Source organism: Equus przewalskii, chromosome 22, assembly GCF_037783145.1.
Source record: "Equus przewalskii isolate Varuska chromosome 22, EquPr2, whole genome shotgun sequence".
Classification (NCBI taxonomy): domain Eukaryota; kingdom Metazoa; phylum Chordata; class Mammalia; order Perissodactyla; family Equidae; genus Equus; species Equus przewalskii.
Genome location: NC_091852.1, coordinates 25,358,490 through 25,380,763, shown reverse-complemented (window position 1 = coordinate 25,380,763; position 22,274 = coordinate 25,358,490). Strand labels below are relative to the sequence as shown.

Below are 22,274 nucleotides of genomic sequence, written 5' to 3'. Positions count from 1 at the left end.
TTTGTGGTTCTTTTCATTGGAATTCCTAAGAATAGGAAGTGCTTACTGAATACCCCTAGGTACACTCTGAGATTTGAGGCTAGGGGACTAAATAGAAAGGTAGTTATGACTTTATTATAGTTCTTTCCTCAGTGTGGATGATAGTGAGTTTTTCATGTTGATATAGAAAGGGCCTTTCATGGGAGGTGAGGATCTAGAGACAGCAGGTAAGAATCCCACATGCATGGATGGTCAGCACTATCCATGGAAGTCCCTTAAACAGCCACTAAGTAGCTGTATATGTGACTGCAAGTATAGCCCTGTAGAGCAGTTCTTACGCACGCTGTGGTTTGAGGTCAGCTGTACTAGTCCTCAAAGAAATCTGAGCATTCTAGCCATTTTACCTTTAATATAATGATTACGTCCTTACAGGTATTTGCAAGGATTGATGGAATTCTGAAATGTTCTTTGTTGCTTTCAAGGTTTACTTCTTCTGGTTTTAATATTAAGCCTTTAAATCCTCTGTGCTTGTTAATAGATTGCTGTTGTGAGGATTAAAGATGTTGGAGATTTGTCATATGTAGATTAGGTTCTGATCTAGAGTTGGTTAAATTTTGAACTGGACCCCCCAGTGTATTTAAATTATGGTCAATGAATGAAAGCTATTGATGCTCATAAAAGATTATCAAAATGTGGGACATTTCAATTCTGTTCCATATGGAAGGGGATAAAATGAACCCTGAAAACTTCAGTTTGGAAATTGAAAATGACCCCAAAGCATGGAAATCTTGGAAAGCATAAGAAAGAGGGTTAAAGTATATTATCTTCTAAGTTATATTTTATTAGGAAAGCTTTGGAGAGTGCCTCTTGGAATACTTTGAGACTTCATTTAGTTTTTATTATAATGTGAAATAGCTTCCCTGCTCTTTGATGCTGTGAGTTATCACTGTCTTCATTATTTTCTTATTTGTGTGTAGCAGTGATGATGGCTTGTTAACAGAGTGAGCCCATTCTCCTTGGGTAATGGAGAACTGAACCACGTGCATATTTCAGAGAGTGTTTCTTTCATTCCTTGGGGATTTATTAAATATATTTGCTAGAAAGCAATTAAATTCCTGTCAAGTGCTCAGTTACCAGGTTTCCTGTGGTTATCCTGTGCTGGGGCTGTTCTGTGAGACTGCGGACAGGAGTGGGATCAGGAGGAGCCTCTCAGAGAGAAACAGAGAAACAGCCGGCACACGTTAGGCACTTCACAGTCCCTTCTCCTGCTTCTCTTCATTTTATTTTGTACCGCTTTAGAACCTAGAGGGTTGTAAGATGTAACATTTACGACAGTGGAATCCAAACGCATTGTCGCTTAGGCCATCCTCTTCTTCCGTCTCCTCTGCTCTGTGATTGCCATTTCACGTGTCACCATTACCAGACGTCTTCCAGAAGGTGGGTGGAAGAGGCGGAAGATGAGCTTCATGATTTGGAGAAGAGGGGATGTGGATGTGGCAACTGTAGCTTAGACCGAGGTTTTAGGAAACTTTGGGTAGTAGCTGGCTTGAGAATGGCAGGAACCACAGCGTTATGACAGGGAGGTTTGATTTTGACGTGAAAGACTCTACCTAAACTTACCAGCCTTCCAGTGGAGGGGAAGTTCGTTACTTGGCACGATACTTGCTACTGTTTTAAGGAGCCACATTTTAAATATTGTGACTGCGAGGGGAAAAAGGGACAGACAGGGTAACAAATTTTGTTTTGATAACTCACTGCCTTAAGTCTTTGGGTGCTTTCTCTTATTTCTGTGCTCACAGTGTCAAAACATCCGATCTTTGACCTAAGATAAGTACTGTTTTGCTGGAGATTACCCTGGAGGGGAACCCCTAAGGGATCTGTGAGTCATGTGTGTCCTCAACAACTTTTAATTCAGTGATTTCATTACAAGTAAAAAGCTAATATAAGCATAGCTAGGATTTTCTGGATGCCCTCCTTGAGACTGAGCCACTTGCTTTTCCTGCTCGAGTTCAGTGTTGTTGTCTTGATTGTTGGCTCACTCAGCACTGAAAGGGGCAGTCTGACTTCGTATTGCAGTTGTTCCTCATATGCAGGTCCACAGGCAGTCTTGAAGGTACGTCTTAATGCTCCTTTAGATGAAGCAGCACCTTGACATACCATACAAGCATTATGAGCAGAACTCTTGAGTTTTGTTGAAATAGGCCTGCTTATGCTTAAAAGCTTACTTCTGGTTCTTTAATGAAAGCCTAATGTCATGATGTTTGGTACAGTTAAATAGTGTCTAATGTGCAGTGTTAACTACAAGGCGTTGATAGGATCAGAAATAAAATAAGGTCATGGTTTGACTGGTGATGGATCTACATTCTCTAGTCTCTGCCCACTGAGCAGAGACACTTCTCAGTTTCCTTTTTGTTGTCTGGCTGCCTGTCCAAGAGGCCCTGTCATGGAGTTGGGGGCATCTTTCATTTATCTAGGCTCTGACTCATGATAGAAATCCCTTATAATTAGTGCTGTATTTACTGGGTGTTGGAGTATGTTAGCACATGCTGATAAATATTCTTCACTGTCTGTCAGATATTATTGTTACAAAATAAAGTCAGTTAAAGCCACCTTTTTGCCAATGGTAATTTTTCTATTTTTGTGTTTTGTGTTTTAGATTAACTTCATCTACCTTGCCAAAAGCACAAAAAAAACCATGCTAACTTTAACTTTGGTGTGTTCAGTTACATTCCTCCTTGTTTGCAGTGGAACATTTTTCCCATATAGCTCCAATCCTGCCAGTCCGAAGCCAAAGAGAGTGTTTCTTCAGGTAAGGGCAATTTTGTGTGAGCTGTTTGAGATTCTGGAGAGGAAAGCCTTGTCTATTTTGAGCTTCACTAGTTAAAAGGAAAATTAACTGACTTTTCTACTGTTGACCTATTGTTTGTACTCAACCATTTTGTGTAAAGCGGTGAGGAAAAGACTGACCATCCAGAGGTGTTCTTATTAGCTAGACACACTTCTCCCAAGAGACTGAATCGGAAATGTCCTCTTGTTGTTTTTATTACTGTTCAAATTATAAAAATGCACCTGAAAAACAGAAGCAAATATGTATCATGCAATAATGAGCTTTTAGAAGTGTAGATTGTAAAAATGTCTGCAGGCTGAGTAAAAATCTGAACTCCTATCAATTGGCAAAATAAAATAGATATTTTTAAATGCTAGTAAAATTGACCTTAGGTATAATGTTCAAAGAATGTGTGATAATGAAAATATAACTTAGAAAGGGATCAATAAAATGAGATTTAGACTTACTTAGGTTTCAGATTTTTCTGCAAACTTTTTAGAGCTGGTACTGTAAAGCAGTAAAAAGGACTAAGTTGCCTTATTTCTAGTCATCCTCTTTGTGGAGGTTTGTGCAGTGGCCAAACAGAAAAACCAAGAGTCCTAATATAGATAATTATTCAAGGACTTGAATAAGTAATAATAGTATTTGAACTTAAATATCAAAAGTTTTGAAAAAGGGCCCAACTGTTCCTTGTTTGTAGTCCTGGAGGACACAGTGATATATTTTATGTGACAAATTTTAAGTTTGGAAAAGCTTTAGTGAAAAACAGTTTTTAGGATATTCAGTGTGTTTTTAGTGACTTGCTAATTTTTATAATTATGTCAGTAGTATTGAGGAAAAGCTAGATTTTTATTTTTAAAAACTCCTGATTTGTTTGGGGGGGTTCTCTTCTTCTCCAGTGCCAGAAGTTGGCCAACTTTTCCTGTAAAGGGCCAGATAATAAATACTTTAGGCTTTGTCAGCCCTGTAGTCTCTGTCGCAGCTACTCTGTTTTCATAGAGTGAAAGCAGCCATGGACAGTACCTAAACAAATGAGCGTGGCCATGTTCCAGTGAAGCTTTATTTATAAAAATCGTAGTGGGCCATTTGGCCTGTGGGCTGTAGTTTACTGACCCCAGCCCTATGCAATCCTTTTTCTTTTCCTTTTTGATATTCTTCAGGCTGGTTTCTGCTGTTAATAAAGCGATTCCAGGTGGAGCATGGTGCCTTTTCATAGAATTCTGTTAGGCACAAGTCTGTCTTCTAGTGGTGATCTGTGAGTCCTGTTTTTCTCTGCACATGAATTAGCTTCATGTAATACATGGACAGGGCAACGTGTATGTGTGTGTTTGTGTATGTATATTTATCTTAGGATGTATTTGTTTTCAGTCCTTATCTAAAAGGAGTTCTAGTAAATCCTAAATAGTAGGTTTTCAGAAATTTTTATATGAAATTTAAATATATAAATATACTTGTAAGAAATAATAAAATGATCATCTGTATGTTCATTATCGAGTTTACAAGAAAATACTAACAGTATCTTAGAAAGTCTGAGTGTTCCCTTTTTGATCCCAACTTCCCCCTCCCGTTCTCTCCCCAATCCCCAAAGAAGTACTCACTATCTTGAAGTTTGGAGTTAATTATTACCTTACTTTTTTTTTATTTTACCACATAAAATGAATCCCTAAACAGCAACATATAATTTCGTCTGTTTTTGAACTTCTTACAGATAAAGCCATACCCTAAATATTCTTTGTGACTTGCTTCTTTTTGCCCAACAGCATGTGAGAATCTTCCATGTCAATTTTTGTCACTGTAGTTCGTGATTTTTCATTGCTGAATAGACATCTGTCATAGGATGAAGCCCCAATTTATTTGCCCATTCTACTGTTAATGGACATTTGGGTTGTTTCCAGTTTTTGCTAATATGGACAATGCTGAATGAACACTCTTGTACCTTGCAGGAGTTTCTCTAAGGTCCATATTCAGGAGTGGGCTTGCTGGTTTGAAGGGTATGTGCATGTTAACTCTATTAGGTAACACTAAACAGTTTCCTGAAGTGATTGTGCCACCACACTCCCACCAGCAGTGTGTGAGGGTTCTTGTCACTCCATAGGCACATCACTTCTTGGTATTGTCACACTTACTCATTTTTGTTAATCTGTGGTGAGGATGTAGGTGACGGAGTTGAAACAGTAGTTTTCTCATTAGTCTTGTTCTTCTCAGCATGTGACTAGAACATTTCATGACCTGGATGGAAACATAGTTAAACGGGACTCCGGAATATGGATCAATGGGTTTGATTATACTGGAATGTCTCACATAACGTCTCACATTCCCGAGATCAACGACACCATCCGAGCTCACTGTGAGGAGAGCGCGCCCCTCTGTGGTTTCCCCTGGTATCTTCCAGTGCACTTTCTCATCAGGTTGGTTCATTACTTTTCTGCTTTAATTAGGGTTTAGTTTGTTCTCAAGTCCTATCACTGTATTAGTACTTCATTATTTAGACTGGTTAAACAGAAGTGAGGTATCATGTATACTGTTTTTTCTATCACTACAGAAGTTTTACGTTTTTTTTCCTTTTTTTTAAAGATTGGCTCCTGAGCTAACAACTGTTGCCAATCATCTTCTTTCTTTTTTTTCCTGCTTTTTCTCCCCAAGTCCCCCCAGTCCATAGTTTTATATTTTAGTTGTGCGTCCTTCTAGTTGTGGCATGTGGGATGCCACCTCAGCATGGCCTGATGAGCCGTGCCATGTCCGCACCCAGGATCCGAACCAGTGAAACCCTGGGCCGCCAAAGCAGAGTGTGCAAACTTAACTCCTGGGCCATGGGACTGGCCCCAAAGTTTTATTTCTTTAGTGGCATAAAGCACTCACAAGTGTAAGTTTGCTTTTTCAAATTTAGGAACTCTCACCATCTTCTCCCCATTCTGTATGGGAGGAGGTAGCCATTATTTGTCCCAACCCGAGGCCCCCTCTCTGGTTTCTTATTTGCAGTTACTTCATTTAAAAAAAATATCCTTTTCTGGAAAAAAAAATTAGAAAGTCTTTCCTCTAGAAACCTGAGTAGTTAGAAAGGGTGGCCCTCTTAACTCATCTAAAAGATGGTAGTTAGTGTCCATTACAAACTGCTTGTCTTATTTTTGGCAAGTTTTTATGGTTTGGCAGTGAAGGACTAGACCAGAAGAAATAGGACGGGTAGTGAAATCAAGATCACCTAGGATCCTCTGTTCTTAACTTTGGTAAAGTTTTATTACACAACAACCTGGGCTTCAGAGGAATTGGCATGTTCTTTAACACATCCATCAGAGTTTATTTTCATAACCCAAAATGTGTTTCATATTTTTTGAGCATTTCCATGAGATAGAGAGCATCATAAATATTGAAGCTACCTTCCCAAATAGGAAAAACTGGTATCTTCCTGCCGCAGACGTTTCTCCAAGAGATCCTGCTCACTTCAGACTTGTGTCCAAAGAACGGACACCCTGGGATTCTGTAAAGCTGACCTTTGAAGCCACAGGTGAGTCTTAGGACAGTTTTTTCTTCTCTCCTTCATTTCTTAAAATTTTTAATAAGTAGCATGTATGTTTTTCCCTCAAATTTATAATAGTAACCAGCAACTTAGGAAGAACTTAGTATTTCTAAAAGCAATTGAAGCTGGTTGTAATTGTTTACAGAAAATTTAATAGACTTTATTTTTTTAGAACAGTTTTACGTTTACAGAAAAACTGAACAGAAAGTAGAGTTCCCATATCCCCCTCCCCTCTCTCGGCTTCCACTCTTAGTAACATCTTGCATTAGTGTGGTATGTTCATAACTGATGAGCCAATACTGATACAGTATTATTAACTGAGTTTAATAATAAACTCAGTTAATGTAAACTGTAAGTTTAATGTAAACTAAGTTTACATTAAGGTTCAGCTCACTCTTTGGTTTGTATAGTTCTGTGGGTTTTGACAAATGCAAAATGTCATGTATCCACCATTACAGTATCATACAGAATAGACACACTGCCCTAAAAGTCCCCTGTGGCCCACTTATTCATCTCTCTCTCCTCCCCACTCCCCTTGGCAACCACTGATCTTTTTACTGTCTCTATTGTTTTGCCTTTTCCAGAATATCCTATAGCCGGAATCATACAGTTTGTAGCCTTTTCAGATTGGCGTCCTTCATTTAACAATATGCATTTAAGGTGCCCTCATGTCTTTTAGTGGTTTGATAGCTCACTTTTTATTGCTGAATAACATTATACGAATGTACCACAGTTTATCTCTTCACTTACTAAACAACATCTTGGTTGTTTCTACTTTTTGGCAATTATGAATAAAGCTGCTATAGACATTTGTGTGCAGGTTTTTGAATAGACATAAGTTTTTAACTCATTTGGATAAATACCTAGGAGCACAGTTACTGGATTGTATGGTCAGCCTATATTTACCTTTGTAAGAAACTGCCAAACTGTCTTCCAAAGTGACTGTACCATTTTGCATTCCCACCAGCAATGAATGAGGGTTCCTGTTGCTCCACATTCTCACCAGCATCTGCTGCTGTTTTAGTGTTTTGGATTTTAGCTGTTCTGATAGTGATATCTCGTTGTTTTAATTTGCAATTCCCTAGTGACATGATGTTGAACATCTTTTCATATGTTTATATGCCATCTGTATATCTTGTTTGGTGATGTGTCCAGATCTTTTGTTTTTTATTAATTGGGTTTTCTTATCGTTGAGATTTGAGTTCTTTTTTATGTATGGATATAAGTCCTTTATCAGATAAGTGTTCTTGCACATATGTTCTCCTAGTTTAGCTTGTCTTTTCATTCTCTTAACAGTATTTTTCACAGAGCGTAAGTTTTTAAATTTAATGAAGTCCAATTTAATAAGTTTTTTCTTTCATGGATCTTGCTTTTGGTATCATATCTACAAATTGTTACCCAAGGTCTCTAGATTTTCTCTGGCGTTATCTTGTAGAAGTTTTTTAGTTTTGCAGTTTACGTGTAGGTCTGATATATTTTGAGTTAATTTTTGTGAAAGGTATAAGGTTTGTGTGTAGATTGTTTATTTTGCATGTAGATTTCCAGTTGTTCCAGTACCATTTGTTGAGGATGATCCTGTCTCCATTGAATTGCCTTTGTTTGTTTGTCAAAGATCAGTTGACCATATTTGTGTGGCTCTATTTCTGGGTTCTCTGTTCTGTTCTAATTATCTATTTCTCTATTCTTTTGCCATTACTGCACTATCATGATCATTGTAGCTGTATAGTAAGTCTTGAAGTTGGGTGGCATCAGTGCCCCAAGTTTATTCTTCTTCAGTATATTGCTAGTCTTTCATATATCAGTTCATCGAAATCCATAAAAATAACTTTCTGGGGTTTTAATTGGAATTGCATTGAATCTATAGATCAAGTTGGGGAAAATGACATCTTAACAATATTGACTCTTCCTATCCATGACATGGAATGTCTCTCCATTTATTTGTATCTCGTTTGATTTCTTTAATCAGAGTTTTGCAGTTTTCCTCATATGGATCTTGTACATATTTTGTTAGATTTATAACTATTTCATTTTAGGGTAACTAATGTAAATAGTACTGTTCACTGATGGTATATAGGAAAGCAATTGATTTTTGTATATTAATCCTGTATCCTGCAACCTTGCTGTAACTGTTTATTAGTTCCAGGAATTTTTTATTAGTTCTTTCTGATTTTCTACATAGAGGATCATGTCACCTGCAAACAAAGAGACTTTTATTTCTTATTTCCTAATCTTTACACCTTTTATTTCCTTTCCTGTCTTATTGCATTAGCTGGGACGTCCAGTATGATTTTGAAAAGGAGTGGTTGAAGGGATGTCCTTGCCTTGTTACTGATCTTCACGGGAAAGCTTCTCGTTTCTTCCTAACTATGGTGTTAGTTTTATCAGGTTGAGGAAGTTCCCCTGTATTTTAAGTTTGCTGAGTGTTTTTATTGTGAATGGATGTTAGATTTTGTCAAATTCTTTTCTTTCTATTGATATGATCTTGTGATTTTTCTTCTTTGGCCTGACGATGTGATGAATTACATTAGTTGATTTTCAAATGTTGAACCAATCTGGCATATCTGGAATAAATCTCACTTGGTTGTAGTGTATATTTCTTTTCATACATTATTGGATTTGGTCTGCTAATATGTCAAGGATTTTTGCATCTATGTTCATGAGAAGTATTACTTTGTAAGTATTCTTATAATGTCTTTGTGTGGTTTTGGTATTAGGGTAATGCTGGCTTCATAGAATTAATTAGGAAGTATTCTCTCTGCTTCTGTCTTCTGAAGAGATTGAAGAGAATTGGTATAATTTCTTTCTTAAATGTTTGGTAGAATCCATCAGTGAACCCATGTGGGCCTGGTTCTTTCTGTTTTGGAAAGTCATTAATTATTGATTCAATTTCTTTAGTAAATATAGGACTACTCAGATTTTCTGTTTCTTTTTGTGTGGGTTTTGGCAGATTGTGTCTTTGAAGGAATCGGTCCATTTCATCTGACTTACCAAGTTTGTAGGCACAGAGTTGTTCATAACATTCTTTTATTATCCTTTTACTGTCCATGGGATCTGTAGTGACGTCCTCTCTTTCATTTCTGAAATTAGTAATTTATATCTTAGCTCATTTTTTTCTTAACCTGGCTAGAGGCTTATCAATTTTATTAATCTTTTCAAAGAACCAGTTTTTGGTTTCATTGATTTTCTCTATTGATTTCCTGTTTCAATTTCATTGTTTTCTGCTCTATTTCTTTTGTGTGTGTGATAAAGATTGGCCCTGAGCTAGCATCTGTTGCCACTCTTCCTCTTTTTGCTTGAGCAAGATTGTCCCTGAGCTAACATCTGTGCCAATCTTCCTCTATTTTGTATGTGAGACACTGCCAAAGCATGGCTTGATGAGTGATGTATTCATCACTGGCATCTGAACCCACAAACCCTGGGCCACCGAAGCAGAGCATGCAAACTTAACCACTCTACCACTGGGCCAGCCCCTAATTATTTGTTTTCTTATGCTTAGTTTGGATTTAATTTGGTCATCTTTTTCTAGTTACTAACATGAAAGCTTAGACTATTGGTTTCTGTATTAGCCTGTTTGTTCACAAGTTACCACACTTTTAATTATAGAAGCTTTATAATTTAATGATTGGGAGGGTTAAAATCCTTCAGTTTTCTTCTGTATTTTCCTTGCTATTTTTGCATGTTTGTTTTTCCATCTGAACTTTAGTATTAACTTGTCTAACTTCAATATAAAACTTACTGCTAATTGGTATTTTGGGGAGCATGAATGTATAAATTAAGGAGAACGACATTACAGTGTTGAGTCACCCCATCTGTGAACTGGGAGTGCCCTTGGATTTGTTCAAATCTACTTCTGTGTCTGCCAGGAGTGTTCTAAAATTCCCTCATCTATTATAATTGGGGTTTTCTCCACCATGATGTTCTCTAACTGGTTATATTTTGTGTGTATGAAGGCAGTTGACCCCTGTATATTAGTTTTGTATCTTGCTACCTCACTGAATCTTTTATTTTTTGAGTTAATCATTGATAGTTTAGGTTCTCCAGGTATACCAGGAATTGCCAAACTTTAAAGGGCCAGAGAATAAATATTTTAGCCTTTGCCATATGTCTCTGTTGTAGATTTTCTTTTTTTGTTAACCGTTCTTTAAAAACCTAAAAACCATTGTTAGTCTGAGAGCTGTACAAAAACAGACCTCAGGTATAGCTTTGTTGACTACTGCCTATCATCTGCAAAAATAGTTTTATTTCTTCTTTACCAATTCTTATGCCTCTGGTGATTTTTTTGTCTAACTGGCTAATACTTCTAGCACAGTGGAGGACAGTTGTGGAGACAGTGAGCATCCTTGCCTTGTCTTGATTGAGTGCAAAGGTTTCTAGTGTTTCCTATTATGTAAGATACCAGCCTGAGGACCAAAGTACATATTTTTTATCGTGTTAAACTAGCATTCATAAATTGTGATTTCTTGAGCATTTTTATAAGGAATGGGTTTTAATTTTGTGAAAGGCTTTTTTAGCATCTATAAAGATAATCATAGAATTTTTCTTCCTTGGATCTTTTAACACGTTTTATTCCACCAGGCCACAACCTATTTATTTTCTTAGTGTGATGTTGGATTTTGTTTGCTAGTATTTTATTTAGAAATTTTGCATCAATAACTCATGAATGATGTTGGTCTTTGTGTGTGCGTGTTTCTCTTGTTTTGGTACTCTGTCAGATTTAGGTATCAGTGTTATACATTATAAATGTGTAAACATCATAAATGTTATACATCATAAAAACAGTTGGTAAGTTTTCCTTAATTTTCAGTACCTTGGAACAGTTTATGGAGCGTTAGCACTATTTATTTGGCAGAAAAATTGGCCTGAATTCCTCTCTGAAACCATCTTGGCCCAGTGCTTTTTTTGTGTTGTACTTTAACTTTTTCTAGGGAAATTGGTCTTCTTAAGTATTATGTCTGTGTTCAGTATTGGTAATCTGTATTTTCCTAGAAACTATGCATTTCATCTGGGTTTTCAAATTTATTAGTATAGAGGTGTGCAAAGTAGTCACGTGATTAAAAAAATTTTCTTTTAAATTATTTTTCTTCTCTTTTGTATTTCTCTTCTCCTCTCCACCTCTTTCTTAATCAGGTTAGCTAGTAGTTGTCTCGTTAACTTAAAAAAATAACAGATTTCTAATTGTTTAAATTAGATCTGTTTTGTTCTGTCTCTATTTCATTGATTTCTGCTTTTATTTTTAATATTTCCTTCCTTGTCCTCTTTACTTTGTTGTCCTTTACTTGTCATTCTTTTATTTTACTGAAACAATGTTTATTACTCTAGATTTCCCTCTTATCACCACTTTATATGTATCCAAGTTTCTATTTTCATTTTTAAAAAATTGCCATAATTTTTCTATTTCCTCTTTCACCCATGAGCCTTTTAAATAGAAGACCTTTTGATTTCCAGCTAGAAGGCCGCTTGTTTTGTTGTTGATAATTTCAAGTTTTATTGAATTATGATCAGAGTGTTATTTGTAATATTTCAGTTTTACAGAACTGATAGTTCCTTCTTCATTGATCATTTTCTTTAATCTTTTATATCAGTTTTTTGTTCAATTGATGTGTCTTGTATTGAGAGTGGACTATTACAGTCTCTTTTCTTTTTTTTATTTTTTAGATTGGCACCTGAGCTAACAACTGTTGCCAGTCTTTTTTTTTTGTTTTTGCTTTTTTCTCCCCAAATCCCAAAACAGTACATAGTTGTATATTTTCGTTGTGAGTCCTTCTAGTTGTGGCATGTGGGACACCGCCTCAGCATGGCCTGACCAGTGGTGCCATGTCCCCGCCCAGGATCCGAACCAGTGAAACCCGGGGCTGCCAAAGTGGAGAGCGCGAGCTTAACCACTTGGCCACGGGGCCGGCCCCTACAGTCTCTTATTTGTGTGTTTATATATCTTCTTGCATCTCCTGTGGTTTTGCTTCATAAAGTAGTTGCTGTGTTATTTGCTGCACAGAATTCACAATTTTTATATCATTGTGAATTACAGCTTTTGGTATTACAAAGTGCCTTTTTACGTTTAATGCTTTTTGTCTTGAATTCTGTTTTTTCTGATATCAAAATTGTGTCCACTTGCTTGGAATGTCTTTGTTCATACCTTTCTTTTTACCCTTTCTGAATCTCTGTATGTTTCTTGAACATAGTATATGACTGGGGTCTGGCTTTGCAAGCCAAGTTGTAATTTTTTTTCTTTTAGTGGCTGAGTTAGGTCTACTCAGATTTATTTTTATGACTGATAGTTTCACTCAACCTAGTCACAATATTTTTTATAACTGCATGTTTTATTTGCTGTATTCCTTTTTCTATGATGTGTCATCTTTAATTTAAAAAAGTATTTTCTGGCATTTAAGGTGGTTTATATTTTTCTTTTACTCACCTATTATTTAACCTTCTGCTGTCTACGTGTCAGTCGCTCATGGCCTTCTTCACTGCCGCCATGAGCCTGTACAGTTTGCTGATTCTGTTTCTCCTTCCCTCTCTCTGTGTCGGTTACATGTAACATTTGCACATTAGTCGTCCGCCCTCACCGCAGCGTTTATCTGTCTTAGTAATCTATTTGGATGTAGTCAGATTCTCACTGTCAGTTCTTTGGCTGTAGTTTCTGAAGTCCTCTCTTGGTTAGATGAAGCTTATTTTCTAGATTTCTGAAGAAGGGCTCTTGGATGTTAGGTTCTTGTATGTTGAAACGACAGGGCCAAGGCTTACATAGGTTTTCTCATTGTAAATTCTACGCCTTTTCTGCTGCACCTCATTACTTACCCTTTTTGATATGCTGAATGTCCAAACTGGCAAACCTCCATTAGGTTTGCAGTGAGTGTCTTTAAAGTGATAGAAGGCATGAACTTCAGTCTGGTTTGGGTGGCAGGTTAATTACTTTTTTTTTTTGCTTTCTTAAAGACTGTTTTAACTAGTCTTCCTTCCTATTATCTCACAGGACCAAGCCATATGTCATTCTACGTTCGAACCCACAAAGGGTCAACACTTTCTCAGTGGTCTCTCGGGAATGGCACCCCAGTGACAAGTAAAGGAGGGGACTACTTTGTATTTTATTCCCATGGACTTCAGGCCTCTGCATGGCAGTTCTGGATAGAAGTACAGGTGGGACTTTCCCAGCAATGCTGGTATCATTGATCAGGTTCCCAGTTGGTATTTGGTAAGAACCTTGGGGATCAGTATTCTGCCTTCACAGAACTAGAGAACTAACTAATTTTCTCTGCCAGGTCTTGGAAGAACAGCCTGAAGGAATGGTTACTGTCGCCATTGCTGCCCATTATCTTTCTGGGGAAGACAAGCGATCCTCCCAGCTGGATGCTCTGAGAGACAAGTTCCCAGACTGGACATTTCCCTCTGCCTGGGTGTGCACCTACGATCTCTTTGTGTTTTAATCTTGTGGATGAGCTCTAAGTACGTGCCCAGTGGGATACTCCATGTGACACTGGTTTCTCCCTATGTTTCATGGATGTTTGTAACGTCAGTCAGTGAATTTTAATGAGCATATGTTCAAAGAGCTTTGTGGGTAACACTCTTCAGGGCCAAGCACTGTAATGGTTATGCTGTGGGGTACTGATTCATGGCCTTTTTGAAACTTGAAAATGCCAGTTTTCTGGCGCTTAAGCACATGTGGGTACTGCCACTACACACGTATGTCATTTTATATGACCTCAAGGACAAGAGCCAACAAACCACTTTAATAGTTGTCCCCTTAGGATCTAGAAGGTAGTCTAAGACCATTTGTTAATGAGACATGACATTTCCAATTAAAGCCCAAGACCACTGGTTGCGTCTGTGGATGGGAGGTAGAGTATCATTCACTGGGGTGATGATTCCCCCCGGACTCATTAGAAAACAACTGAAATAAGGACTCGGGAAGAACCATGGGCCTTTTGAGGCCCTAGCCTGTGCTGACGGCTGTGCTGCCTCACGCAGCCTCTAGACTGCGCTGCATCTCTGTAGTGAAGCCCATGACCTCTGATGTGGAAACCTTGCTGAGCTGGTGACTCCTGTCCTTCTAGAAAGTGTGCACTGAGATCCATCGTTGTGATCCTCCTGAGGTTGTTTTCAATGCCTCTTTCCCTCTGAAACATCTCTGTTCTCCGCGTCACCTTATCATTTTGAGAAGAGGAGCATTTGTCCAGCTCCATTTCCCTCCGCATTTTCACAGGCTCTTTTGGTTCAGAATGGTGGCTTGCGCAAGTACACAACCTTAACTTCCTTCCTCAGAGCACTGAGTTGCCATAGTGGCTATTCTTGGCGGGGGGAGAGGCTGGGCATTTTATAAATATTTATTCTCTTTGTTTTGTAGGAGTCTTCTGTTATCCAAGGTTAATCCTTTAGGGCATCCTTTTATTGATGCACTGGGTCCTTATTTGTATCTGTTTTCCAGCCAATTGAACAGATTAGTTTCTCAGTAACTTACTGTCTGGAAGAGCTGCCTTTCCTGAGACTTGAGCGTGTGGCTTGTACTGGAATGAGACCACTATACCTACAGCTGTTGGTGTTCAGATCCTGCGCAATGACAGCCCCAGGTTAAAGGTGCTTTTCATTTTGAAGAAGATGGCTGTGTAGCTGGGAGGTTGTACCACAGCAGTGCCTCTCACGGCTTCTTGGCTCCAGCAGTGGAAAGGCTTGGTGAGATCAGTGATAAATTCCACTAGCTTTCTTTTTTCCATTAACAAATGTAAAAAGTTGGAGGAATTTTGAGTTGGGCAAGCATCAGCCAAGCAAAGCCATAGTAAAACAAACAAAGTAGCACTTGGATCCGCCTGAACAGAAGAGCATTTTAAGTGTGCGTTGCAGGAGGAAATTCTTTTTGAAGCTGCTTGTGTGATGTGTACATTGTGCTTTCTTAATCATGCTCCTCACATTGCCTGCCTAATCTGTGACTCCTTAAAAACTGACAGGGCCCATACAGACAGCAGGGCTGCAGCCATGGACACTGGAGCCATTGCTTTTCCCAGACTTAGTAGAAACTACATCTATTACTAGTCTCAAGTGCTTCAAGCGTCTCCTGCTACATGTATCTGTCAGGTGGTACATAAGGTTTGCAGTGTTTAAAGCTTGAATAGAATCACAGTTGTGGAGAAAAAGTTAGAAACATCTCAATGAATTTAAAAATACAGGCATATTTCCTGTGGTGACTCTGAAATAGAGTAGAAATTATTTATGGGGGGGGAAGCAAAATCCCAAGTGTTGAGGAAGGACATTGTATGAAAACAAATAGTTTCCTGTGATTTTTTTCCCTTGGGAAGGACACTCTTACTCTTTTTCAGAAGTAATTATGGTTCGCTTTTTGCCTTTGGCTTATTTTCCTCTGTAAACAGTTTTTTTTGTTTTGGTTTTCTTTGGCATTATGAAGCTCTGATATTGTGCAAGGTCTGTCACAAGATGCTTAATAATGCCCGAAATGGTTAAGTAATTACAACACCTATGGCTCTGTTAATAAGCACACTGTTTCAGATTAAAGAATGTTAGTTTTCTTTTTTTTTTTTTTTTGGAGTATATCTAATCATTTGAATAACTCATTTCTAAAAGGGTCTTTTCAAATTCTAACAAACAAATGCATTATTTCTTACAGAACTTAAATGTAAGTAGCACAGTACTGCACATTCAGGGAGCGCGTAAAGAATTTTGATTTTGAAGAAATCTTTTCTTAAAATTTACATTGTGTCAGACCAAATGGTTGTTAGATGAAGTATTTGTTTCCACAGTTTAGCAGATGTAAATAAGCATCATAGGATTCCTAAAATGTTACCACTGAGGGGACCATAAGCCAGTTTGCTGACTCAGGAAGCTGTAGAAGAATGATCATGTCTGTCCGTTTCTTTTTAGTGGTTTGTTGACTCGTTAATTGTTGCCTTACTGTTACTGAAATAAATTTTTAACATACTAAGGTAGTATCGTTAACAGAAACACAGATCTTTATTGTGTTCTCCTGTAGCCCCATATTTGAAGTTATTTCAAGTCTATAGAGCCTTTTAAAGCCTTTTTAAAAATAATTGATGTAGAAGACCTAGATGGCTTATGTTATTTTAATGGGTGATGTGAGCAAAGAACTCAACATGGAAGTGCTAGTTTACTTCACCTGGAATCCTTTTTGCCATGGAATGAAATTGTGCCGCTCAATTTCACATAAATTAATGACCTGCTTGGTAAATGTTAAGCTTCAGCACACTTAGCAGTTTTAAATCATCTCCACTGTCAAAGAAAATCACTGAAGGGCTCATAAAGAAGGATGTCTTTATTGGTGGGTAGGGATGGGAGGGAGGGAAAAAGAAATTGTCTTTCAGTCAGAGTGACCTGCTACTCATTCTGATCTCCACACAAGGGAAGGGCACCACCACTCCCCAAAATAGAATTGTGAGTCCAAGATCTCTGTGCAAGTTATTTCATTTTCCCAGTGAATTCCCTGGAAACAGTTCAGCACAAGGTAAAGCAGCTGAACAACTTCTATTCCTAATACACTTTGCCTTCTTTTAGGGCCAATAAAGCCAGAATACGTTTATTTATGCCTCTTTATGTCTTTTTTTATTTGAAAAATATCTAAGGTAATTTTGAAGTGCGTTAATTTTTTTTTGATACTACTACTTCCTTGATTTGTAAAAATGTTGATAATTTCTCCAAGTTTGGCCCTACACCCATGAGCAATTGGGATTTATCCCAGGAATGCAAAGTTGGTTTGACACTTGAAAATAAGAGAAAAGACAACCACCATATAATCATCTCAATAGATGCTAAAAAAATTTTTGACAGAGCCTAACACCTTTGCATGATAAAAACACTCAAGAAACATAATAGAAGGGAAGTTCCTTAATTTGATAAAGGTCATCTATGAAAAACTCACAGTTACATCATAATATATTGATGAAAATCTGAAGACTTTCTCCCTACAGTCAGAAAGAGGATAAGGATGTCCACTATTGCCACTTCCAGTGAACATGGTACTGGAGGCTCTAGCCAGGGCAATTTGGCAAGAGGCATGCAGACTAGAAAGGAAGAGTTAAAACTATCTCTAGTTGCAGGCACCATGATTGCCTATACAGAGAATCCTAAGGAATCCACAAAAAAATGATTACAGGGGCCAGCCCAGTGGCATAGCAATTAAGTCCACATGCTAAGAAGCTTCAGCTGCCCAGGGTTTGCAGGTTTGGATCCTGGGTGCAGACCTAGGCACCTTTATCAAGCCATGGTGTGGGCAGGCATCCCACATATAAAAGAGAGTAAGATGAGCACAGACGTTAGCTCAGGGCCAATCTTCCTCAGCAAAAAGAGGAGGATCAGCGGTGGATGTTAGCTCAGGGCTAATCTTTGTCACCAACAAAAACCCCCAAACTATTACAATAAGTAAATTCAGCAGTGTTGTAGGAGCCAATGTCAATATACAGAAATCAGTTCTATTTCTATATAATAACAAAGAACAATCCAAAAATAAAGAATAAGCTTAACAAAAGTACAAGATTTTTACACCTGAAACTATAAAACATTGTTAAAGAAATTAAAGACATCCCATATTCATGGTTTGGAAGGCTTAATATTAAGATGGCAATATTCTCCAAATTGATCTACAGATTGAATACATTCCCTATCAAAATGCCAGCTGCCTCGTGTGTGTGTGTGGGTGTGCACATTCACATGCACAAATTGACAAGCTGATCCTAAAATTCATATGGATATGCAAGGGACCCAGAACAGCCATAACAGTTGAAAAAAAAAAACATGACTTATGAACCACACTTTCAAAACTTCCTACAAAGTAGCAACAGTAATCAAGACAACGTGGTACTGGCATTAAGGATCGACATATAGATCAATGTAGTACAACCGACAGTCCAGAAATAACACCCAGAACATTTATACTCAACTCATCTTCGACAACTCAATAGCAAAAAATCTTTTCAGTAAACGGTGCTGGGAAATGAATATCCACATACAAAAGAACAAAGTCGGACCCCTCACTTCATATCATATATAAAAATCAATTCAAATTGGATTAAAGACCTAAATGTAAGAGAGAAAACTATAAAACTCTTAGGAGTAAAACATAGGCATAAATCTTTATAATCTTTGATTAGGCAATGGTTTCTTAGATACGACACCAAAAGCACAAGCAGCCAAATGTTAAGTTGGACTTTACCAAAATGAAAAACTTTTGAATGAAAAAAAAGACCAAACCTTTTTTTTATGCTTCAAAGGACAGTTATCATGAAAGTGAAAAGATAAATGACCCAGTTATGAAATGGGCAAAAGATGTGAATAGACATTTTTCTCCAAAGATATACAAATGTCTAATAATCATGAAAAGACATCAGCCATCAGGGAAATGCAAATTTAAACCCTAATGAGTTACCACTTCATATATAACTCGGATGGCTATAACCAAAAATACAGACAATAACAAGTGTTGATGGTAGAAACTGGAAACCACCTCCACTGCGAGTGGGAATGTAAAAAGTGGCACAGGCACTTTGGAATACAGTTAGACATTTCCGCAAAAAATTAACCTGTTATCAGAAGACCCAGCATTTCCATTCCTAGAGAGAACTAAACACATATGTCCACAAAGAAACTTGTACATGAATGTTCATAGTAGCATTATTCAACATAGTCAAAAAGTGGAAACCACCCAAATGTCCCTCAACTGATGAATGGGTAAACAAATGTAATACTATGCATAAAACGGAATTAAGTACTGATATATGAAGATGAACCTTGAAAACACCATGCTAAGTGAAAGAAGCCAGACAGAAAAAGCCACATATTATGAGATTCCATTTATATGAAATGTCCAGAATAGGTAAATCCATAGAGACAGAAAGCAGATTTAGGAATATAGGAAAATAGGAAAAATTCACAATCATTTGTAATCCCACCTATTAGAGATGATGCCTAGTCTCCTCTACACTTAAATATAAAATTTTGTTTGGTGGAAATCATGGTATGCATAATTATTTTTTCAACATTTTCTGCTTCATCAACATGGACTGTCTGTTCCACTCTCCTACTGTCAGGCATCTAGGATGCTGCCAACTCTTGGTTCTCCTATTCTAAGTAATTCTGCATATAAACAAATTTTAAATAAATCGGTCTGAATTTCTAGTTATTTCATAAGGAAAACTCTAAGAGGTGGAATAATATAAGGAGAGTATTTTTGTGGCTTTTAATACATACACTTTTGCTGTTAACCTGAGATGATGAATAAACAAAAGTTCATGTAATGGTTTTATTGCCCTTTACCAAGCAAAACAATACACATTACAGTAGTAGCAGCAACTTTAATTACAAGCACAGGTTGACTCTACCCCCAAATGATTTCTTGTTTTGGTATCAGCAAATAATTTAAATGTATCTAGTAAACTTTAAATAGTTATACTAAATATTTAAATTCACTGGTTAAAATTATGGCTTGGTTTAAACAGTTGATATGTGAACCAAACAAGGCAAAATAAAAAGGGGAAGTTTTAAAAATAAGAGTATATGACAAATTACCAAAGAGAAATTTTCTGTAAACTTGCCATTTTTTTGCCTTGGGGCCACTCATTTCTGTTAGTTGAAAAACAAGTATTTTATAGAAGAAAAGATTCATTCATGGCATTAACACCAGGAATACAGTTAACTTGTTGGTGCCCTGCTTTAAAGAGTGCAAGATGAACCCAGCAGCATATTAGTGTATTTGAAAAGATCACAGCTGTTTACAATGGTAAATAATTTTTATTGACAATATTCACATCAGACACAAAAATAATGCTAGTTCTTCTCCTAATGGACTAGGAAAGGAGAAGAAATTTCAGTTTAGTTTCTTGCTGGGCTGCGTGTACTCACATGGAAACATTATTTTCTAAAGATTCAGAGAAAGGTGGTTTAAAACAAAGGTTTAAATAAAAGTAGCACCAGAAGGACCAGGTACCAATAATCACATATTCCACCCATTCAGGAGTTTTAGTATGTGAAATTATTGCACTTGTAAATGTAAAAAGTAAATGATAGTAAATTACCAATCTCAAGAATTTAAAATGGTTTGATGAATTTTGAATTAAGCAATTTCAAAATATTTTTGAGTTTCCCCTCAAAGGAAACCTGGCTAGGACAACTAAATCTAGCCATTTACTTTAAAAAGCTAGGATAGAGGACCAAGCTTTATTTCTAAACTGTAATTGCACTAGGGGGAGAGAGGCTGTTTTACATAGTGGTACGAATTTGGTCCACATCAAATACGTTGTCATTATAAAAATAAACAAGTTTGTTTTTGTAAAAAATAACATTGCATTCCTTTGTTCAAATTGCACAGTACAAACAAGCTATCTAAATTAATACTGTTATAAGGTAATTAGAAGTACATACAGTGGATATGTGTTTAGTCTGAAGCAATTGAGTATGCAGTTATGTTTTCATAATGTATGAAAACTAAAATTTGTCATATCTAGAAATACATAAAATATTTAAAAAGTTCCAATGAAGAATGCATTTGTTACATACTAATTTTTAGTAGCCGTGATATTGCAGGATTCAGCAGTCTATTTACATAAAAGTCCATTTTTATTCAATTTACAAAAGCAATAAATAAGAAACATTAATTTGCACAAAACCTGTTTCATTTCATGATCAGTGTGACCATTTCTCTATGACCAAGCCAAAAAACCTGTCTTCCTCCAATGAAGACTGCTCATATCTGGAAAGAGCAAGCCCTGTCTTTATTCCAAGAGTGAGTATCTATAGCCATGCAGAATCCAGCATAAAACCTTACAAATTATAATACAAGCCCTAAAAATATGAACAGTGCCTGTGAGTATATTTACACAAGAGTATTCACAAAAAGATACAGTTCTTTGATACAAAATAGTTCAGTGGTATCTAACAGCATAATTGGTAAGAACCCCTCAGACCTCTGCCCTCGCTCACCTAGCAGGACTCCAGCTTGCTACAGCGGGCACACTGACTCACAGGTCAAGAGCTCCCCTCACTTCAGGACTGCAATTTAACAGGCTAGAAAAGCCACGGAGCACGTGTTGTGCCAGGGCAGGCATCTACTCAGGAGGCCCAAGGAGGGAGTCCACGCTTGATCCAAGGGGCACGCAGGCAGCTCAAGTACCTGATGAGCTACAGCAAGCACCTTAACATTTATTTTTAAAAAGCAGTCTGGACACTTGCTGAACCAGAAAACGTGTAAGAAGCTATCAAGTAGTGAAAAGTAAGCTCATCCGGGGCAAAACATTCCCTATGTTTAAGAGCTACCATCCTTTAAATAAAACCAAAATATTCTTGTGTACATCTGTACAATATTCTTTATTACTTTCCACTGCAGCTTAAAAAATTTTTTTATGAAAGATGATTTATTTGATATCACATTTTTATGGAGTCGAGATTTCTTAGAAGAGAAAGAGTTAGTTAAAATTTACTAATACCTTACCAGAGTCTCTGAGCTAAGTTCTCTCCCTGGTTCAATCATCCACCTAGGTCACAGTGTCCTCAGTTGCACGCGGCTGATTAATACTGCCCTTGGTGATGGTACCCACTGTTGTTAGGATACACAACAGTCGTAAGTCCCGTCCTGAAAAGGTTCCTCCTCTTCTGCTTGGGTTGTGTCCTCCTCTTTCCGGCTGACCATACTGCTACCTCCGACCTCACCCTGGGGGATGCTTCCATGGCCAGAGGAGCCCCTGCTCTCCTCCGCCCGGGGGCTGGTCTGTTCAGGAGTCTTACCCGCAGTTATTGGCTGGAAGGCTTCAAGCTGAACCTGCTCTTCTGTTATCTCACTGAGCTTCTGTAGTTGTGGCTTAATGATGTTTAAAAATGGCTTATATCCAGGACTAAAGAGAGGAAAAAGGAAATTAGCTCTCATCTGCTACATTTAGACGGCTCCACAGAGTGCTATGGATAAATCCCTACTAAACACTGATACAGTAAGGTCAGTGATAGACTATGGGG

General features: G+C 37.5%; 2 protein-coding genes across 11 annotated transcripts in view; one reads left to right on the top strand and one right to left on the bottom strand.

Annotated features, from left to right (window-relative positions):
- The window catches only part of ERMP1 (endoplasmic reticulum metallopeptidase 1), a 72,096-nt gene extending 55,239 nt beyond the window's left edge, over positions 1 to 16,857 (top strand). For 2 of the 3 annotated variants that reach the window (XM_070590019.1, XM_070590017.1), the window contains exons 11-15: positions 2,636 to 2,788; positions 5,012 to 5,214; positions 6,193 to 6,308; positions 13,291 to 13,454; positions 13,577 to 16,857. In XM_070590019.1, coding sequence (XP_070446120.1) covers positions 2,636 to 2,788; positions 5,012 to 5,214; positions 6,193 to 6,308; positions 13,291 to 13,454; positions 13,577 to 13,741 — 801 coding nt within the window. In that variant the 3' untranslated portion in view covers positions 13,742 to 16,857. The remainder of the gene's footprint in view (positions 1 to 2,635; positions 2,789 to 5,011; positions 5,215 to 6,192; positions 6,309 to 13,290; positions 13,455 to 13,576) is intronic. The other variant, XM_070590018.1, reaches the window with a different exon arrangement.
- Positions 16,858 to 19,108: 2,251 nt separating this feature from the next.
- RIC1 (RIC1 homolog, RAB6A GEF complex partner 1) overlaps positions 19,109 to 22,274 on the bottom strand; it is a 145,676-nt gene continuing 142,510 nt past the window's right edge. For all 8 annotated transcript variants that reach the window (XM_070590009.1, XM_070590013.1, XM_070590011.1 and 5 more), the window contains one exon: positions 19,109 to 22,156. In XM_070590009.1, the coding sequence (XP_070446110.1) occupies positions 21,868 to 22,156 (289 nt within the window). In that variant the 3' untranslated portion in view covers positions 19,109 to 21,867. The remainder of the gene's footprint in view (positions 22,157 to 22,274) is intronic.